At 36.5% G+C, this 22408-nt stretch overlaps 1 protein-coding gene across 9 annotated transcripts in view; it reads right to left on the reverse strand.

Moving 5' to 3' along the window:
* The window catches only part of N4BP2L2 (NEDD4 binding protein 2 like 2), a 67380-nt gene that overhangs the window by 39291 nt on the left and 5681 nt on the right, over positions 1-22408 (reverse strand). For 2 of the 9 annotated variants that reach the window (XR_008529468.1, XM_054577449.1), the window contains exons 3-6: positions 18531-18655; positions 9998-10086; positions 9545-9621; positions 6329-6475 (exon numbers count right to left, since the gene is read on the reverse strand). Coding sequence is in view for 6 of the 9 variants with exons in the window: in XM_054577449.1 (XP_054433424.1) it covers positions 6329-6475; positions 9545-9621; positions 9998-10086; positions 18531-18655 (438 nt within the window). In the remaining 3 variants the exon portion in view is untranslated. Of the gene's footprint in view, positions 1-3067; positions 3546-3574; positions 6476-9544; positions 9622-9997; positions 10087-18530; positions 18678-22408 lie in introns of those variants that run through there. The other 7 variants (XM_054577450.1, XM_054577454.1, XR_008529470.1 and 4 more) reach the window with 7 other exon arrangements.

The following is a 22408-nucleotide window of genomic DNA, read 5'->3' on the forward strand; positions in this document are numbered from 1 at the left end:
TTTACAAAGTAATTGCTGTGTTTGTTTCCCAGCTGAGCAGCCACCTAATCCTCTGGATCTATGCCTTTGATCAAAGAAGATTTTAGCCGAGTGTAAAGTGTTGATTTTTCCAGGTTTTTCTTTCCTAACCAAGCCTTTTTCTCACTCAAATTTGCTTCATTTATAAGTTTCCCCCTCTTCATTTCATAATATACTTCTTGGGTAAAATATTTGGCAACTTGATTAGGCTTAAGTTTTATGAGGCTTATTATACTTATTTTCAAATGTTGGGTGTGTATGTTGCAGAAAGTTCAAGTAAGCTGTAGATTGTCTGTGCAAATTAAAGAACTGTGTAGGGGGAAGGAAGGAAAAAGAAGGAATTAAGGAAAGGAAGGAATTAAGGTGAAGGATTGTGAAGAAGAGGAAGGAGTAAAAAAGATATATGCCACATCCATGTGTAGCATGGGAAGGAAGGACATTAGAAGTAGAAAAGGAATAAAGGAAAAATAAGTCTTTAGAATACTGTGAAATTCTAGACCTAGAAGAACAATAGGGTAATTAACTCGTTAATTAAAACAGCAGGATGCCTGCCTCTCCAATGCTGTAGGAAAAAAGTGACACTTTCAAATTCAGGCATTTTTCAGCTACGCTTGAGATCTAAGCCCGTGACCTCCACTACTATAACTTTTTCACCTTCTCACCCATATATCCAGTTACCAAAAGAAGAGAAAATGTAAGGCATAGAAATACTTTAGCAAATATTGGAAGGACAAGGATTTTCCTTCATACATTGTATTTTTCTCCCTACCTGATCCCTCCAGGATTTGGCATTCTGAAGAAGTGAGTAATGACGTAAGATTTCTATGCATAAAACCAGAAAGACCAGTTGCTAATAGCTTTGTCAGCCAAGACTGACCAGAATTTCATGCCTGAAGGAGGCATGCCTGAGCTCTAGTTGTCAGTAAAAAGAACTGAGGAACTGGGATTGACTTTCAAAGTTAGTAAAACCCCACTGAAAAAAGCCCGGTACCTTGACTAGTTAACTCGGTTAATGGCAGTCTTTCCAGGGAAGGAAGGAAGGTTGCTTTCCTGAAATAGAGCTATGAGGAACCTTAAGGCACAATGGAACTCTCAAGGACTTGAGAGAAGCAAGTGTGTGGCTAAGCTTCTGTGCCCTGAAGGGTGGACTGAAGAGTCAATCTAAAAGTTCCTTATGTGAGTTCCAGCAGAACAGATGTAAAGATCATATGTAATCAGGTACTGCTCTTGTTGGTTCATGCAAACAAATAGGCAAAAATGAAACTGGACTTAATACAGTCCCTTTAATGACTGTGAGGGTAACCTTAGAAAGAAAAATTGTGATTCATCACAATTCTCAGTGGTACACATTGGACTAGTGCAGCTCACTGTCTTCCTCCATTTCGAGGTTGAAACTAGGTTTGTAACATCATCAAAAATGCTTAATTTACGGGGAAGAAGAATCTGTCAATTGCCACTCTTAAATGTCATGCCAGCAAAGGCCTTGCAACTGAGTGTCTTCCCAAAATACAGTTGCACAGATGCAGAGACTGGTTTGTAGGCTGTTGTATAAATTAACTATTTTGCACTAGTTTACTCACTGCAAGTTTGTCTATCCACCTGCAGGAGCCCCTGCATCCATTCCAGACAGGGGACTGAGTCTTACTAAAGGCCTAGAAGACTCAAGGCCCTGTACAGCAGCTGGCCGAACAATAGACTGGTCCCTGTGTCGCCCTGTTGACAACTCAGTCTTCCCTAAAGTTGACAGGAATCAAGCCCACCACATAGCCCCATTATTAATTATACTAGTAACATTACCATTTGAACCCATCAGGGACCTCAAACTCCTCTTCAAGAAACAAAAACCTGTTACAGATAAGTAACATAACTAAACGTGAATTTAATCTTCTTTTTCAAATTTCTAATGCCCTTTCTACCTTCCTGTCAGTACATGCTCAGCCTCCTCCCCAGAAAGGCATTTCTGTCCCTGTGGGATTTAACCTATATTATATAAGGCCCCAAGGTCCTCCCCTCTACTAATCTTGTCGAATTTGTCATCTCAAAGATGCAGAAATCACTACTGGCACCTATGACCTCAGCACCTGGGACCTCAGGCTCTGGACATCTACCATGGGCCAATGGAAGGACACTTTCCTCCACCTTCTCTGACTGACATGAGCATCCCTGACAGTCTCAGAAATCCTTCACCAACTCCCAGAGAGAATGGGGTGAGTTTCATGGTTCTCAAAAGGCAAAGTGTACTGTCCCACCCAAGCCTGAAGCAGCTACAGAAGACAGACCTTCACCCCTCAGCAACCCAAAAAGGAATTTTTGAGAACCATGTCTCTCAAGTGGAAATGAGGCAGGAGACAGCATAGGAAGAACTCTGAGACTGCACTGCTGTTACTGGCCAGCGCCTAGCATCCTGACTGCCAGGAAATGCCTTTTATCCCTTAGGTAGAATAAATAGTCAACAAAGGCAGGGAGGGGGAGGGAGACTTGTCTCACTCACTAACTCAGCAGTCCTGAGCCTAGTCCGATAATATTGCCAGGTGTTCCAACATCACAAGAAACACGTTAGCAAGGAAGGAGGGAAGTCCTTGAAATTCTATGTAGTGTTTCCACTATCTAGGAAAGAAAGCCTTGAAACTGCTTTCATCCCAAGGCCTGAAATGCGGGAAAGGGTCCAAGGTGCCCAAAGCAGCAGCCCATAAATAACTTTAGGTAATTGCACCAACTTTAATTAAAATGCCTCCTGATCATTGTAGTTTTTTGTGCCTTGAGATACATTTGCAAATTGTTCTCCAAGAATCATGTACGTGAAAAGCAGGTAGCGAGCTTCACTGGACTTACTACTGTGTCTACCTTAACAAACAAAAAAGGGGGAGATATTGGGGACCACTTTGTATAGTATCAGAAACTGTAGCCCCATGCAAGCTAGGTCCCCTGCCTGTAAGCCTTGACTGGAAAGCCAGGAATGCTGGGAGGTGCATGGACCAATACTAACACTGAGGGTCCCCTGGGAAATCTGGCCTTAAAAAAAAAAAAAAAAAAAAAAAAAAAAAAAGCAACATAATTACTGAAGCTTGCTCTGTTTTACACTGCCCTGATAAGGAAAAACCAGGTGTTTTACTTCACCATAAGGAGCTAACAACTGTGCCTTAATAAGCATCTCGTGCCAACTTCTCTGACAGACCTTGATTTAAGACAAATCTCTGTATTTCTTCAATTTCTTATCTATAGCCTTTTTGATGTAAACTGATAGGCTTTGCATGCGTGCTGTATGCCCTGCGCACATTTTGTTCTCAATGAAAGCCACTTATTAATTATACTAGTAACATTACTATTTGAACCCATCAGGGACCTCAAACTCCTCTTCAAGAAACAAAAACCTGTTACAGATAAGTAACAGGCTCGGAGCATCCTCCACTAGAGGGAATAGCCACCCCCTTTCCTTGACAGGTAAAGATGTCTGGAACTTGTTATTTCATCCACGGCAAACTGGGGACTTTGTGGGATGGGGTCCTCCGCAGTAGATGAACCAATGCCTAAGCACAATAAAATTTTAGTTTTATATGTCCTATTTGAAAACACAGTTAAAGCTGCAAAACAAGAAAATAATCCAAATAAAGTGTTTTTCAATTAACTCTACTGAACTGGAGCACATTTTAGCCACAAATAAATTATTCTTATTTTTTTCCTTAGTTACTACTAAAGTTGAGAGGCAAAATCCCAACAGGTTATCAAAGGCCCTCAATCTTTCCATTAATTTACCAAAAGTTCAATTAGAAAAAAGAACATGGAAATATGAACGGGACAGCACTCCTAGATAGTCTTTAGTTACTCACCGAATAAGTATAATGTTTGTGTCTAGTTCTAAGATTAGGGGAGACTATGGATGTGTCTATGCAAAATAAAAATAACTTATTTCACTCATATTTAAATTTAAGACAGCTTATTGAAGTTACCGGTTTCTATATTGGGAAGTTTATTATATATGCAATTACTGCAATCATCACACCTGGAATGTGACAGAGTTATCATTCAAAAAACAAAATCTGTACAGAGGAAAGGAAAAAGATGATTTCTAATGTAAATGACTAGAACAGACTTACTTTCCAACAGACACAGCCTTAGCTTTGAGAATAACTATTTACTCTTGAGGATCTCTTTCTAAAGAGTTATTGGTGCTACTCTTTCCCCTTGTTTTTGTGCATATTACAATGACAATCAATTTCCATAGGAAATATACTCAAAATTAACATACATGTATTCTATTACAAAAAGTATACCATTTGGTATAGCCAAAGATAGTGTAAATTATAACCATTCTATTACAAATCCTCTGAATTTAACTGCAAAAATCGCAATCATAAACTTTTAAAGGCTTGGTGTGAAATTTACAAATCATGCGAAAGTAAAAGTTTTAAACTTAAAACACTCGGCAATTTGAATCGAATTAATTTAATTTGCTTTGCAAAGTAAAAGGAATCAAATAGACACACAAGACGATCACTAAATTATTCCTCTTTCAGAATCTACATCAACAAATTTAATACAGCTTTTTACTACCCTAAGAATATTTTAAAGGAGAAAATCTGGTATACATACAGAGACTAACTGGTTTAATAGTACTATAATTTTAAAAATAAAAATTGGGATGGTAACCTTATTTAACTGATAAAGAAAACCATCACAAAATATTAACTGCTCAATTTAATCACTCCTTTTCCTGTAAGTACACAATTACAGCTAACAATTTTAAAGGAAAAAACTTGTACGTACAAATTGTAACCCCAAAAATGTAACTCTAAAAACCACAAAATTCAATCTGCTCTTTCTGCTGCCTCCAAATATTTTAAAAGGTCACTGTTAAAAAACTAAGCAATAGTTTGTTATGATTGTAAACTAAGCAGCTTTATTTACTATGGGTTGCAGATGTTAAAACAAAAACACACATTAAAAAACTTCAATCCTGCCCTGACCAGTGTGGCTCAGTTGGCTGGGTGTTGTTTGGCAAAGCGAAAGGTCACTGATTCGATTCCAGGTCAGGGCACATTTCTGGGTTACCAGCCAGTCCTGGTTGGGGTGAGTGCAACAGGCAACTGATGGATTTTTCTCCCTCCCTTCCCCTCTCTCTTAAAATAAATAAAATATTAAAAACAAAAAACAACAGGAAAAAAAAACACTTCAACCCTAGTAACTGAGTTCCTGCATTCATATTTGAATACTATATAAAACTGCAATAAAGGCTATGAAGGCCAGAAATATTAGCATGTAAAACATATGAAGGATCATAACCACTATTTTTTAAAGTAGCACCTGGATACCTGGGGGTTTTCTTCGTTAAAATAGAACAAATGAAAGCAAAGATTAGGATGAATTATAAGATCTCTGAAATGAATTTTGTCTCAGTTTTCTCTAACAAAGAAATCTATCCAGTGAAATATATGGTTGGTTCTACAGAAAAATTAAAACCAGGAGAAATGAAATACCCTACAGGACTAATCCTCATAATTAATGCTGGGGAACTGCCCAATATATTTTTTATATTAGAATTATAGGTGCTAAATAGAGAAAAGTGATGTACCAGAGTAGTCTCAGGAGCTTTTCCTAATTATATAGTGATTTCCTTATTTGTCCATTCCAGAATCAGAGTTGTGGAGAGGGAAACAAATAGCTTCCGAAGGGTGATAAATCCGTATATATACTATTATAAATATGTATACTTTGGAGAAAACTCCCCAGCCAACTAATACACCTACTATATGGCATTTGATGAAGAATTCTGTTTTAACTGATATAATAATTATAGTTTAGAAATATTCTGTCACACAGATGATTTTACAGAAACATAATTTTACCTATGTAATAAACAGGAGAATCAACTATGGTCCCTATAACAAGCTAGTACTTCTTGTATATGTAAGGTACTTAAGGAAAAATACTAAAGTTTTATGAAAATTTAGTTTTAGGTATGGACTATAAAACTACTCAACATTCTCTACAAAGTAGATAAAATTAGTTTAAAATTCAATTGTAGAAAACATTCTGGTTCTTACCCACTCAGGTGTCTGTCTTCACATCAACTATAGGTATTACAAGATTATAAAAACATTTAAAATACAATTTTATGTAATTTTTATTTATACTTTAAACGACTGCTGGGAACCATCTTCTGTGAGGGCATGTAGTCTTTTTTTTTTTTATTTAAAGAAAGGCTCACTAATATTTTTCAAAGGCAAGCAATAAATGTGTTAGCTGAAAATAGCCACCTTAATGATTGTATGTGACACAGACTTGATTGTGTGAGCCTACAGAGCTTCCCCACCTCTGTCTCTCCTCTGAAGGAGGAAGTCTTTGTGTGCTTTTGTGCACTGGTTCCACTGAATTCATTACAATAGAGATGGACATTTGATATTCATAATGATCCAACATCTGAGCAATCTTCTTTCGAGATACACCGTGTTTATTCCTCCTAACAAAAAAAGAGAAGGATTTTAATTCTTTAAAGAATTTATAGGTTTAGAAAGTAACTTGTTTTAGCATAACAGAGTGCCAAGTCTTAAACTGTAGTTTGCAAATAAATACTAGAAAAACACATCTCATTTACCCACATTTAATTATAACCAAAAAATTTATACTGGCTCTCTCAAAATTTTTAACAGTACTTTAAAAAGGTTTTAAGATACCATAAATCAAAGCAAAATATTAACGTTATACCTTCATCACACAGAACCAACTACTGATTGACTGAGCCACTGAGCTAATCTCCCTCTTTTTAAGTAACAAAACCAAAGACTATGAGAGACTGTTTTGAGAATTATAGAATTGAGTGGACTTGTAGGATTTTCAAAAATCAGTATCAAATATTTATCACTTTTTAAAAAGTTATTTTAGGACACATCCTATTGTATTTTGAAAATTTATAAATCAGTACAAATTATTAGATACAACAATTTAGACATATCTCACAAACATGTTAAGTGAAATAAAATGGACATAATAAATACGTACTACAGGATTCCATTTACATAAAGTTTGGAAAAAACTTCAAAAATTAAATTATGGTGTTATAGCAAAAGATGTTTTAGGAAAAAGAAAATGCTTTAAAGAAAAGCAAGAAAGTAACTGCCAAAAAATTGTTACTGGGAAAAGAAACTTGAAGAATTTCTGAGGTGTTGATAAAACTCTAATGACACGGGTAATGGTTAAATGAGTATCTGACTTACAAGCAATTTGTTAAGCCATGTGTTTATATTTTATATACTTTTCTGTGAGTTTAATTATGAAAACCAAAAGTGGCTTAAAAATTATTCTTGGCCCTCAAAGAACTTTTTACAATTTATTTTACCCTCACGGTTTTCCATAACTTGACTTGGGACATGGCAAAATACACAGAAACATATCATACATTTAATGTTACAGTTCTAGATCTACTAGTTCATTTTTCCCAGAAAAAGGATATAGAAGAAATGTTTACTTTTCAAAATTATCAATGCTTATGTTCAAGTTGAGAAGAGAAAGCAAAAAGAGAAAAGACAGAAGACCAAAAAAGAAATTTCAGTTGAAAATTGGCAAGATCTGACTAAATCCACAAGATGCCAAATTTGATGATTCAATCAATTTTGTACAAAACATTCAAACTATACTAGACATCAGTTAAACTGTAGTTTATAAAGTCAACAGTCCCTCAAAGGTAAAGTCTAACTGTAATTTCATCAATTTGTTGTGTACCATAACCCAAATATCTTCAGTGTTTAAACTTTTGTCTCTAATGCCCAAGGTGCAATACACATGGCAGATAAAAATATCAGATATTAGTAAATCTATCAGTTTACTTAGTCATATATGAACATATGGCGTACAAATCAGAAAAGAAAAGTGAGGTGGCCAAAGGAATGAAAGGCAAGGGAGAAAGAATTAAATTAGTTGGACACCACACAGAACAACACTTTAAGCTGGAAGAGGGCAAACTGGGGGCGGAGGAATAAAAATGGCTTAAAAAAAAGGGAAGTGATGGTTATACAACTCTGAATATGAGGTCTGCCCAGAAAGTATCCAGCCACATACTATGAAAAATATTTATTGAAGACAATACAAGAAACAAAGCAGGCACCTTGGGACCTCACACAGTTTTCCTAGCATCTCTTCCACTGTTCAAAACATTCTGCAAAATCCTTTGTTGCAATCACCAGCAGATGCCCCATCATATTTTCATGAATCTCATCAAGGGTCTGAAATCTCTTCCTTTTCAAAGGTGATTTTAGTTTTGGGAGAACCCAGAAGTTGCAGGGTACCAAATCTAGGTTTTACGGGGGCTGAGTCACCCTGGGTGATTTGATGTTTCAAACAGAAACTCTAGCACATTGTGATGAAGCTGCCAATCACCAGTTGTCCATAGCTGCTGCCTTTTGAATCATCTGAATAGTTTCCACAGAGGCATGCTCAAGTTTAACACAAAATCTGATGCAGATTTGTTGTTCTACTTGCTCAGTCATTTTGAATGTGGAGGTCACACACTACACATGTTCACTCAATAGTGTTTACCATCCCAGCTGACTAATACAGTGAAGTTGTCATTGTACATACACACACATTCCAGTCTACTCTCCTTGGCTGCCAGGTTACATCGATGTTGTGCAAACCATTCTTGTTACAGTAACAATGGCTGGACTTTTTCTGGACAGACCCCCCAAAACACTGAACTCTATACTTTTAATGGGTAAACTATAAAGTATGTCAATGATATCTCAAAGTTGCTACCAAAAGGTGGGTCGGGGGAGTGAAAGTGAAGGAAAACAAAGAGTCACAGTCAAAAAACCAGTGCTGTGAGGAGAAAGTGGTAAAGGTAAACACAAAGAGAAGAACAGGGTTGAAAGTAATACAATCCAAAATCCCTCACCACAAATTCTGAAACTTAAAAATGCTCTGAAAACTGTTTTCTATTGACTCATATGGCAGCAAAACCTAACCAGATCTGTTCTCATCTGGCAACACGATCTACCTGAACTGACAACAGATTATGTGGAGACTTTATCTACTTAGCCTTAGTCATCATTTGCTGCAGAAATATTAAGATGTTGAATGATGACAATCTGCCCAACCTCTAATAAGGGGTGTTATGATTAGGTACATGCCCTATATTACCTTTCTACCAACCAAAAACAAAAAAAAATCTGAATTCCATTGATTCTAAGCAAAAGAGAGAACAAGATGAAAGCATTGGGTAAAAAGGTGATAGGACCTAAAATGGGAAGGCAATGACATTGGTTATGCAGAGAAGAAGCATAGCTAAAAACCAGATGGAGGAGTCCTAATTATCCCTCAAACAAAATTAATAAGAAAAATTTAATAAAATTTAACAAGCATGGTGTCTCTAAAAAAAACAAAACCACACTGAATTAAAGTCAATCTTCCTCTTAACAGAAAGTAAGACATCCTTAATCATAAGTAGCAAAAACATGACAAAGCTAGTAAAGACATTGACTATGTAAAGGAGAAAAGAAAAAAAAGAAAACATTCAAAATAAATTTGAGCGCCTTACTTTTCTAATTCTTCAGGATCAAATTTCCACCAAGTGTCAGGTTCATGAAACTCTACTCTGTATCCTTTTCCTATGGCCTACACAAAGGAAGAAAACAAACCCAGAGAATACTTCTTAAAGTAAAAAGAAGGCAGATATAAATTTCATTTAGACAATACTTCTAAATTTGCTGCACCAAGAAAAATTTTACTTTTAAAATAATATGGTTTACAAAAATTTTAAGACCACTTAACCAACTGTCAAATTCTAGTTACTGTCCTCAAATCCAGGCAAAATGAACATAAGCATATTTCTTAATAAACATTATTCCCATGTTTTTAAAACTAAGTAAACATACTTCTTTAGAAAACAAGGACAATGTTTTAATACTAAAGATCAAAGTAACCAAAATTCCTTAATATAAAAAAATTGACAAGAATAAAATATAAAAACTCTCCTGTATCTCATATTTACCATTTCCACATATGGTTTCATTTCCCAAGCTTGTGTGTTAGTATTGTCTATTATAACTGGAGATCTCCCCTGATTGATAGCTTGCTTAGCTGAAATAAAAAATGAATTTAAAAAATAAAATTTAAACTTTCATTACTAAGAAATTTTCTACACAGAGACACTGAAATAAAGAACAAACTGACAAAAACTGGGGGAGCGGGGAGAGGGGGATAACAGGGGAAAGAAGGGTTGTCAAGGAACATGTATAAAGGACCCATGGATAAAGCCAAAGTGGGGCAGGACTGAGGATGGGATGGGGGAAAGTGGTGGTGCCAAAATGGAGACAACTGCACTTGAACAACAATAAAACATAGAGAGAGAGAAAAAAATGGACCCAAGTACATGCCTAATTTTAGTATATCACTAAAGTGACCTCTCAAAACAAAAAGAAAACAACTAAAAAGAAATTTTCTACATATCTGTACCGAAAATCAAAGCCATGCAATCTCTTGAGTCAGTGCCATGAAAGAAAGAGGACTCCACCAGATTAAAAGGGAATTAGGAGACATAACCACAAGCCATGTGTATTCTCCAGACCAAATGCTGGCTTTGACTAACTATAAAGCACATTTTGGGAAAAAAAATTTGTTGTGCTTACAGCTAATGAAGAGTTTAGTCTAGAGCTCACTTTCATTTATAGGAAATACAAGAGTAAGTTACATTTGAATACGGTCTGAATGTGAAAGAGGTAAACATTTCTTGACATGGAGAGTTGGAGTTTTGTTTACTTAAAATGGCATGTTGCAAGACAATATGTAAATATGATGTAATACTTTAGTCAAAATACAAAGATCTGAGAAGAGTTACTAAAATATTAAGTGGTTATCTGTAAGCACTGACTGGTGTGGCTTGTCTGGGCATCATCCCACAAAGTAAAAGGTCCTGGGTTCTGTCCCGTCAGGGCATGTATGAGAGGCAACCAACTGATGTTTCTCTTGGTCTCTATCTCTCTCCCTTCCCTTCTCACTAAATAGAAATAAATAAAATCTTAAAAAAATATATTAGTCATCTGTTGGTAGTGACAATACATGCCATTTTATGCTTATCTGTATTTTCCAATACTTTACAATTACAAATAATGTCTTTGGTGTATCAGGACGACACTGTTATCACCTAAGCTATCTGGTCAGCGCACAAATAATGCTTTTGAAGTAAGACATGTTTTAAAAAAAAGTGCTATGGATTTATCATTACTTACTGGCAAACCTTTATATACCAACTAGCAAAATACCAGTCGAACTGACTTTGTGGTTAATTTTATTTTTCAATTACAGCTGACATACAATATTGTATTAGTTTCAGGTATACACCCCCCAGTGTTTAGTATGTTTATAACTTACTAAGTGATCATCCCAAAAAATTTCATACCCATCTGACACCAGACATAGCTATGACAATATTATTGACTATGTTCTCTATGTTATACTTTACAACCCTGTGACTATTCTGTTAATAATCAATTTATACTTCTTAACCCCTTCCCCCTTTTCACTCATCCCCCAACTCCCTCCCTCCCATCTGGCAACTATTCAAAATGTTCACTGTATCTATGAGTCTATTTCTGTTCTCATTGTTTATTTTGGTTTTAAGATTCAAGTCCAAGATGTACAGACTCCAAAACAAATGAACTCAAAGACCCCACACCAAGACACATCAAAATTAAAATGCAAAAGGTTAAAGATATAAGAATCTTAAAAGCAGCAAGAGAAAAGCAGTTAGTTACCTACAAGAGAGCTCCCATAGACTGTCAGGGAGTTTCTCAACAGAAACTTGTAGGCCAGAGGGAGTGGCAAGAAATATTCACAGTGATGTAAAGCAAGGACCAGGACTTCAGTCAAGATGGAGGCATAAGTAAACATGGCTTACCTCCTCACACAACCACATGTAAATTACAACTAAACAATAGGACCGCCATTACTCAACTGCCAGAAATCGTACTGGATGGAAGTCTGACAACTGCAGAATTCAAGAAATCACATCCATCCAACTAGTAGGAGGGGCAGAGACATGGAGACACCAAACAGGCTGGTTACACACACACCTGTGGGGGAGAATATTCGGGAGGGATATTTCGGGAGCAGGGGGTGCCATCCCCATACCAGGTACCCCAGCCCAGGGTTCTGATGCCAGGAAGATAAGTCACCATTACTTCTGCCTGCAAAAACCTGCAGGGATTGAATTAGTGGAAGAAACTGCTGGATACTCAAGCAGTTCCTCTTAAAGAACCCACATGGATTTAATCAGATTCACTCCCTCTGAGTTCCAGGACTGGTGTAGCAGCTTGAAAGGCACCAGTGGCATACAGGGAGGAACTGAAGTGTCTGGCATCATGATAAGTACTGACGGACAGCTTTCTCCCAGACAGAAAGGTGAGCAGTGGCCATTGTTCCTTTTTGAGCCCTACCCTCACAGAGCCACAGAGCCAGATGGGTGCCGTATCTGAAACTCCATCAACCTGGCTCACACTGTTTGCCCCACCCTGGTGATTGATTCCCTGAGGCTCTTCCCTACCCAACATACAGATCCACCCAAGCTATTAACAGTGGCTTTTCCATATGAATGGCTAGTCTTGGCCCTTGCTTCACAATTTCTTAAATTCCCTCAAACAAGCAAGAGCCAGCCTCAGTAAGCCCCCACCAAGTCCCCAGCCCAGTACCTCTTGCTAAGTGGCCCTGGACCTGGCACTAGCAACAGCTAGCCTAGGTTTGAAGCTTGTTTTCACTTGGGGACCTCCAAGCCCAGCACAGGTAGCAGCCAACTGCACATTGCTTTGTAGCTCAAGAAAGGTGGCCCAGGCCAGAACACAGGTAGGTGCTGACCTTGGCCTGCACCACCTGGGAAACCCAGAACCTGTGTACCCAGGAGACAACTACAGATCACACTGGAGGACCGCCATCCTGTCCCTGCACAGCTATTCCTCCACAGGACAGATGTTGGTGGTCAATATTCCTTGAAGCTGCCTGGCCTCAGTTAATCCCTCCCACTGATCTCCCAACAGCAATCAGGCCTCAACTACAGTAGAAACAGAAGAGTGGATGAAGCCAAGAATCAAATCAATAATTTGGAATGTAAGGAAACAAAAACCACCAATCAGAAGAAGAAAAAAAGAATCCAAAAAAATGAGGGAAGTGTAAGCAGCTTCCGGGACAACTTCCAAGAGGTCCAACATTCACATTACAGGGGTACCAGAAGAAGAAGAGAAAGATAAAAAAATTTGAGATCTGTTTGAAAAAATAATGAAAGAAAACTTCCCCAATTTGGCAAAGGAATAAACATCCAGGAAGCACAGAGAGTCCCAAACAAGATGGATGCAAAGAGGCCCACACCAAGACACAGCATAATTAAAATGCCAAAGGCTAAAGATAAAGTATCTTAAAAACAGTTAGAGAAAAAGAGTTAGTTACCCACAGGGGCATTCCCAAAAGACTGTCAGCTGATTTCTCAAAAGAGGCTTTTGAGAAAGAGGCTAGAAGGAATTGACAAGAAATATTCAAAGTCATGAAAAGCGGGAATCTACAGTCACGATTGCTCTACCTAGCAAAACTATCATTTAGAATTGATGGGCAGACAAAGCACTTCCCAGACAAGAACAAAACTAAAGGAGTGCATCATCAACAAACCACTGTATGAAATGTTAAAGGGACTTATTTAACAAAAAGAAAATCAAAAGTATGAACAATAAAATGGCAATAAATACATTATCAACAACTGAATCTAAAAAACAAACTAAGCAAACAAGAACAGAAACAGAATGATGGACGCGGAGAGCGTTCTGATGGTTGCCAGGTGGGAGAGGGGTTTGGGGGAATGGGTGAAGGGGTAAGGAGGGTAGTAACAAGCTGGTAGATACAGAATAGCCATGTGGATGTAAAGTACAGTATGGGACATAGAGTAGCCAAAGAACTTACATGCATGACCCAGGGACATGAACAAAGGTGTGGGGACTGCCTGAAGGAGTGGGGGCTACTGGGTAGAAGGGGGGCAAAGGGTGACAAACTGGGACTAGTGTAATAAAAGTTTTTATAAGCAAAGCAAGGACCTACAACCAAGATTACTTTACCCATCAAAGTTCATTATTTCTTAGGACTATGCCTCTTAAACTGGGAGCTGAGATATAATGGAACTTTTAAAAACTCTATCTCCCTATCCCTATACTATCTCTTCCCCCATGAGGTTAGGAATCACTGCCACAGTAGCCATTGTGATGACAGGAGTGTGTACACTTTAAGTGTAAACAGACAAAAAATGTAATTAAGAACCCAAATAAAATTTAAGATGCTGAGGCAAAATGTAATGATATGGAAGTTTTCTTGGGATTTAGAATTCAAACTAGTAAGTTCTACATAATGAAAACATTTATACAGAGATCCAGGGCAGACAGAATTATAAAAATCAGTTAGCTAAGTAGTAATGACTATGACTGAGTACATATTTGGAGGATGTCTTTAAATACTAAAAGAAATTTGGAATTTGGGTCAGAAACAGCTATCCATTTCCAAGATGCTCCTACTTCTCGATCCCCAATCATAAAATGATGAAGTCTTTCATTTATAAAAAGCATAGTAAAGCAATTCTCTTAATGTCTGATAGTCAGGCCTACACCTTCTAGGAGTTACATTCCAGAAGAAGAGTTTATCAACCAAATAGTTGGGAGATCATTCTCTTCCCTGAATCATCATCATCCAATACCACATTCCAGGGCACTCTGGAATAGAGCTCCTAGGGAAACAATGATTAAATACACAAACAATGAGTGTGGTTTTCTTAAACAAATTAACCACCATATTCAAAGAAAGAGAATAATGACACCCTGGAGACGCTTTCAATTTATAATAAAAACCATCTAAGATGAATTTACAGTATTTTGTTTTGTATCATGTGTACTCATGTTTTTGGCCTAAACTTTCAGGAAAGAAAATCTTTTAATTTTTTAATTCAACTTTTTATGTATTTGTATTTAGATACTTTTTTTGTATTATAAAGGAATTTTAGCATTTATTTTTTAACATATTATGGTACAAGAAATTTTATCTAACAAATAATTACAAAACATAAGAACAGATACAAGATACAAGAAATTTGGTACTATGAAACCGATTACCATATTCCAGGGTATTATTCTGCATACAGATTATCATTATTGCTTTCTAGAGTTACACTTCTAAAGCATAAGCAGAAATAAAAGAATGAAAAACATTTATATAGATACGGGATTAGTACTACCCATGTATAATGTGCATCCTTACTTTTCCCTCAAAAATCTGGGCCAAAATGCATATTATATATGGCAAAATAGAGTAGATTCTTCTAATTAAAAAATGAGGCAGGCAGATATTCCAGGAATGGTGTCCAGAATTTAAAGTATGCAATAAATGTTTGTTAGAAAGAGAAATTCTCTCCTAAATAAGCTATGCTTTAATTTCAAAATGTTTAATAATTACTAGTTATCATTACCTGAAAAAGGTATTACTTTAAAAAAGCCCATATTTATTATATTAATAAAACCAGTAGTTTATCCAGAAACCATTGTTTTGTTTTGCAGTATAATTCACATAGCATGAACCTTTTAATGAAAATTCTGGACTAGTCCTCCAAAGAGAAAAATTGTACCACACAAACAAGCTTCCCAGTTCACCAAAGACACACTAACTCCACCCCCTACTTTTATTCATTCCACTATCATCTACTCCCTCCCCTAACATTAGGCCCATAATACCAAACAGTTTTTTTGGAACTGCAATACCAACATTATTTTTGACACTGATGTCCTATGGCAGTTTTTAAAAATAAAACTATTTTTTGAGATTTTTATGCCTGTCTCTAATGTATTTGGAGAAATCCTAGAATGTCATAGAAACAATACTTGGAAGTAGTCTTACAGTCAAACATATCTGACATTTAAACTTTCCTGTGAAACTGTGAACTATAACAGAGTGAAACTTTTTACTAAAAAATATCCTCCCTGAAATTTTACTCTGAAAACGGACAATTTTAAAAAAAGCATTTATTCTGTTTTTCCTGTACATCCTGTATTTTAGGGTGACCTTAGTTGTTAGTTCTAGTTGAGAGGAAGGTCTCATTACAGAAGAATTCTAGCTACTGCACATGGAGGAAACAGTAGACCTAGAAAATCACCATTTTACAACCCTCAATGAAATGACTGATTCAGGAAACATTTTACTGTTAGATAAAACCATTAGGTATAAGGTTGACAGGATACTTGATAAGGGAGGGAGGAGGCTGTCCCTCTGAAGCGACTGGTCATTCTAAGCATCACTAAAAATGGGATAACCAGACTTTCCTTACCCCTTGCAAAAAAGTTGAACCTAATGAATACTCTAGAGGTAATACAGGAGAGAGTTAAATGGTTACCACAAATGCGGACAAAAAGGGGTCACATACTAAACCTGACAAGCTCAGGGTAGGCCTGCATGGCAGCCTTACAAACTGAGAGCCACATATGATGGTCTGAAATTAAAACATCCTAACAAACACCAAGTCATGGTGAGTAGTCATATCTTAGGCCAGTATCCTCCTTGACAAAGGTCGATCTTTACCTTAACTGAGCCTATCTATTAGGTCGATCTTTCCCTTAACTGAGCCTATCTATTGTCTTTTTCCATCTACAATAACATGCCTTTGGAATGTCAGAGTAATTCCCCTTTTCCTGACTCCTCAGGGCACACCCTGACACCAGAGCACAAGACATTGCTACCTTGTTCCCTTGTGTTGCATCTCTATCTCCTGTAAATGTTAACTATCCCACCAAATGTAAAAAACGTACTTATCTACAGGCTTTACTTTTTATCCAGTCTCAGATATTTCCTTTGCATTCTCCCACCTCCCTAATCTATTACCAATGGATTTCATGTAACCCTCTTAAACTTTCCCCTTTGATTCTCATGTATAAGTGGTAAAACTTCCATTTTTCTGGGGCATTTTCTCAATTCATTGAGATTACTTTCCGACAATGGTAGTCGGTTTGGTGTAAATAAACTCATAAAAATTATTATTATTATTTTGAAAGGTTTTATTTATTTTGGGAGAGAGAAGGGAGGGGGGAAAGAGAGGGAGAGAAACATCAATGTGTGGTTGCCTCTCATGTGCCCTCGACTGGGGACCTGGCCTGCAATCCACGCATGTGCCCTAGACTGGCAATTGAACTGGTGACCCTTTGGTTTGCAGGTCAGCACTCAATCCACTGAGCCACACAGGCCAGGGCAAAATAAGCACATAAAAAATCTTAACAGGTTTGGACATTTCTTATGTTGATATAAAGAAGCAAATAGACAACTACAGGATATGGGATATTCTACAGGAAAAACAACTAAGTTTCTTCAAGTTAATGGTATGAGGGTGAAAGAGAGGAAATTGCTACAGATTAACAATTAAAAAAATGTAAAACCATATGTACTGTAAGGATCCTGATTCAAGCAAAATAACTGTAAATAACAGTTATGATGATTGGGGAAATTCAGAAATTCGATTACAGACTGAGTATTACATGATGTCAAAGGATTGAGGTTTTTTTTTTAGGTGTGATGATGGCACTGTAGTTAAAGAACATATTAAGTAAGAAGATGGTTAATTTGAAATGTATAAAGTATAATGTCTAGAATTTTTTAAAAATACTTCAGTAATTAGAAAAGGGGAGGAGTGAGAACAAAAAGAATAAAGCCAATATAGCAAACTCCTGGTAACTGACAATTGTGAGTGATGGGTATATGGGTTTCGTTGTAATCTCTCAACTCTAGGTTTAAATTTTTTCTTTAATAAATCAATTTGTTTAATCATAGTGCATTCATCTATTTAAAAAACTAACTTATACTACATGCATTTACTTACATAGTTCCAGATCAAGTTTCCAATTTGACTGCAACATGAGAATATCTGGGTAACTTTAAAAAAAATACCAATGCTTAGATCCACTCCAAACCAACTAAACCGAATCTCTGGAGCTGACTCAGGCACAGGCCTTTAAAAAATGTCCCCAAGTAATTCAAATGCGCAGCCAAGAATAAGAACCACTATTCCGAGGTGAAGAGAAAGTGACCTATGTGCCTCTAAAAAACGTACTCAATAGAGTTTTCATAGAGTAATATCAATGAGAAAAACTTTTAATATCTACAGGCATTATACTGAGTCTTATTAAACATTAGCATTACTCTTAGAAAAATAGTTCTTGGGAATACTTAACTATAGTATCAGTTCTTTGACTTTATTCGATATAAAATAAAGCCTACCAAAATATCCTACCCCTCTACTTTACCAGTTTATATTGGTACACTACAAAATATTCTATCTAAGTTCTCTGATTGTCACAAAAACCTTGCAAGTACCAGTGCTTCTAATAGGTGAAAATATTGGGTCTCGAAGCTGTTCAAACAGCTTGTGAAAGTCATTCAGCTGGTAAATGTCAAGTTGAGAATAAAATCCCAGTTCCTCTGACTCCTAGTTAAATATTCTATCCCGGGAGACTTGGTCCAAAACAAACCTCTGTTCTGGTTCCAGTCATGGGCATCACCAAGTTGATTAACATTATACCTGTACCCATCTTGGTGGTGAAAATAGTCATCAGTGCTGAACACAATGCCATCACGACTCTGACCAAGCAGAATTCTGTTAAAAAAAAAAAAATCATAAAGTGCCATTTATAAAATCTATAGCCATCAGAAATAAGCCATACAGCAAGTTTATTATGAACTTTGGGTACATACCTGTGAGTATATTGCAAACGGAATAGCAGAGGAGCTAAATCTTGAAATGCTTTCAGATTTCAAATATCAATTCACACTTAAATCTACATAGTTACACAGCCAGTATCAAAACTCTTTTAAAGTGACATTTATATTAAAATTTTTAAAAACAGTGTTTCAACCAATCAGAAAATCGTGTCAATTATTGTCCATGTTTTAACTTTGGTGAATGTGTACTGGGTGTCTAAAATTGCCTAAATTTAGTGTAGCAGGTAACCTAAAAGGCAAATAAGACTAAGCAAGCAATTCATCTGTGGGAAAACTGTATTTAACCCAAGACAGCTTTGATAAACTCGTTTCCATGAAGCACAAAACATAAAACCAGCAAGTAGAAGACAGAAATAGCTTGAGACTTAAGGTTGTGAGTCAACCTATGATCTCCCACAGTATGCTCAAATTTTAGATTTTTAAAAGCTTAAATTACTAAGTGAAATAACAACATATCCCCTGGCTGATGTGGCTCAGTGGATTGAGTGCTGGCCTGAAAACCAAAGGGTTGGCGGTTCAATTCCCATCCAGGGCACATGCCTGGGTTGCAGGGCAGGTCCCCAGTTGGGGATGTGTGCGCGAGAGGCAACCACACATTGATGTTTCTCTCCCTCTCTTTTTCCCTCCCTTCCCCTTTCTCTAAAAACAAATAAATCTTTAAAAAAGAAAAGAAAAGAAAAGAAAAGAAAAGAAAAGAAAAGAAGTAAAAATACTAAATACAAAACACACTCTCGGAACAAGTCCATGGTAATCAAGTTTTGTTCTCACAACATGATCATCTTAAATGTCTAAGCAGTGAGATTAATAAGCATTCAAGTGTTAGAGAATTCCTGTAACTAGTGACTCATGAAAATGACTGGGTATGCTGAGAAAAGGGAAAACAAAGGTAAAAGAATGATTTGAATCCAACAATAACAAGAGCATTGTTTTTTCTATCCTCTCCCTCAACCATTAGGCAACTGGATATGGTTCTGTAATTTTCTGAGAGGGGGAGGGGAGTAGAAGGTGGTAGAAGGGATTGAGAGTAAAAGAATATTGCCCTGGGTTGTTTCAATATGTACTTCCTAATAAAATTTAACAAAAGGATTTCAACTATTATGGTAAAACACATTCTCTCTCTCCTTTTCTCAGTGTTTAATAAAATTATATATATTTACAATAAAAATATAATTGTATGCATTGAAATATACCGAAAATTTTAAATATGCATTTTCACTTAGAATTATGGTTCAAATTACTTCAAACAAATCAAATGAAAGTAAATGTTTTAAATTTGTCTGGGAAGTAGTACTGGATTTCTTTTTTAAGCAGCCATAATTTCCCCAAAATATTTCCACCATCTAATGTATTTGGCATCTTATTTGCTTATACAGATACCCTAGAATATAAAAGTGCTACAATATTAGCATTTCAAACCGAAGCTCAATCTTCTAAAAAGATTTTGAGCAACCATACAATACCTAATTATATTTAACAGTACCAGAATACTGATACCATCTATCCCAGATTCATTTTTTCTTTTCTATTACTTGATTAGCAGGTGACTTTTCAGATTTTAATAATACCATACTACAAAAGTGAAGTGGTTTTTGTGTTCAAGAAATGTTTTAACCTCTCCCAAATTTAAAAAAAGGGAGGGGGGCAGTAAATTAATTTACATCATTAGACCAAGTCAACAACATCAAGCATGAATAAACCTTTATAAGGAACATCTTAAATATATAAATCATAATTGTAACAAGTAATTTTATCTTAGAGAGACTTTTTCTTCCAAGACAGCATAGATAGATTATGCATCCTTTGAAAATTCTCTGAATTATCCCAAACTATGAAACTTTACTTGAATAATTTATACCTAAAATGCCTATATCAATCTGAATATATCCGGTCATACTAACCATTTGAACAAAAAAATAATTTTAAGAATGTTATTTTTTTTTTAAATTCTTAGATTCTACGAGTATTCTTCTTCTTCTTTTTTTTTTTTTTTAATTTTCTCCTGAGGATATGTTTATTGATTTTAGAGAGAGAAGAAGGGGGACAGGAACAGATAAATCGATGTGAGAAAGAAACATCAACTGGTTGCTTCCTGTGCTCACCCTGATCAGAGATCAAACCTAAGTATGTGCTCTGACTAGGAACAGAACCTACAACCTTTTTGGTGCATGGGACAATACTCCAACCAACTGAGCCAACTGCTAGGGCTCTATCAAAATTCTTACAAGTCAGACACAAAAACAGATTCTCAGAATGTCAAAATTCAAAACTCTGAAAAATCAAGTTGCTAATAAAAAAAAAATTAGATAGGGGCCCACTGGCTACTTGGTTTCTATTTTTTTCAAAACTGCCGTCTTTCTGAGAATCTCCTATGTGCCAAGCATTTTATATGTTATTTACAACTTATTTAATTCTCACAACAACCTTGGTAATTTGATGTCAATCCAGAAAATAATTCAGAATTCAGGCCACCAGTTACATAAATAGTGGTGGGAGAGCCAAAACCATTTGTCTAACAATGATCCCTGACTCACGGTATTAATACCCTTGTATAGTCCCCTCCTTGGGTATGGGTTTCAGTCAGTGACTAGAGGTTCTAACAGAATATGGTAGAGGTGATGAAATGCTGCGTCTGAGATTAGGTTACTTTAAAAAGTAGCTTCTGTCTTGGGCTCAGGGCTGGCTCACTTTCTCTCATCAAGATGTAAATGGAAAGAGGTCCAACCAGCAAATAACTGAGGGAGTCTCTAGCCTGCTGCCAGCAAGGAACTGAGCTCCTCAATCCCAAAAGCTCACCAAGAACTGAGTCTCGTCAATAACCTCACAGGTGACTTTCCAAGCAGATCCTCCCCAAGCCAAGCCTTCAGATCAGAACACTGCCCTAAGACAATGTCTTTATCTCAGCATATTAGAAACCTTTAACCAGAAGCACCCAGCTAATTGCACCCAGATTCCTGTCCATTCAGAAACTGTGAGACAATAAATGTTTGTTGCTTTTACAACTCATTTTTACAGTAATGTGTTACAAAGCCATGGGTGACTAATGCACTATGCACTTACACTTTTTCACTTAAAGAACAATCCTGTTTCTTAAACCCTGTTTTGAGAACCCTAGTCTGCAAACTGGTCTACTATGAGAGTTAATATTCATGGTTTATTCTTGAAATTTCTAAGAACTGTACATTATTTTCTTATAAATACAACCACGTGCATTTAAAAATAGAAGTGATTTTCCCAGAAAAATCTGACACTTAATGAACTCTTTTCCTCCTTGTGTACTGAGTGGCCTTGCTTACCTCTAGCCCAAAACCTTTTTATGTGGGCACTTTACTCTGCACACTCTGTGAATTAAGAGTAGAGACCTACATAAGGAAAGGTAAATCTTTTCTCTGGAGTTTAATCCAAGGTCTCCCCCAAAAGAAGGAGGAGGGGGAAAAAAATCTCTTCCTGTCTTTCTGTAAGCTATGATAAATTGTAGTAGTTTCCCACACTGTTGTTAACAAATCACCACATACTTAGTGGCTTAAAACAATACAGATTTATTATCTTACAGTTCTGAAGGTCAGAAATTTGAAATCAGTTTCACTGGGCTAAAATAAGTGCGGCAGGCTAACATTCCTCCTCGAGGCCC

Source organism: Pteronotus mesoamericanus, unplaced genomic scaffold (genome assembly GCF_021234165.1).
Source record: "Pteronotus mesoamericanus isolate MK-2021 breed Mesoamerican mustached bat unplaced genomic scaffold, CSHL_Meso_final contig_433, whole genome shotgun sequence".
NCBI lineage: Eukaryota > Metazoa > Chordata > Mammalia > Chiroptera > Mormoopidae > Pteronotus > Pteronotus mesoamericanus.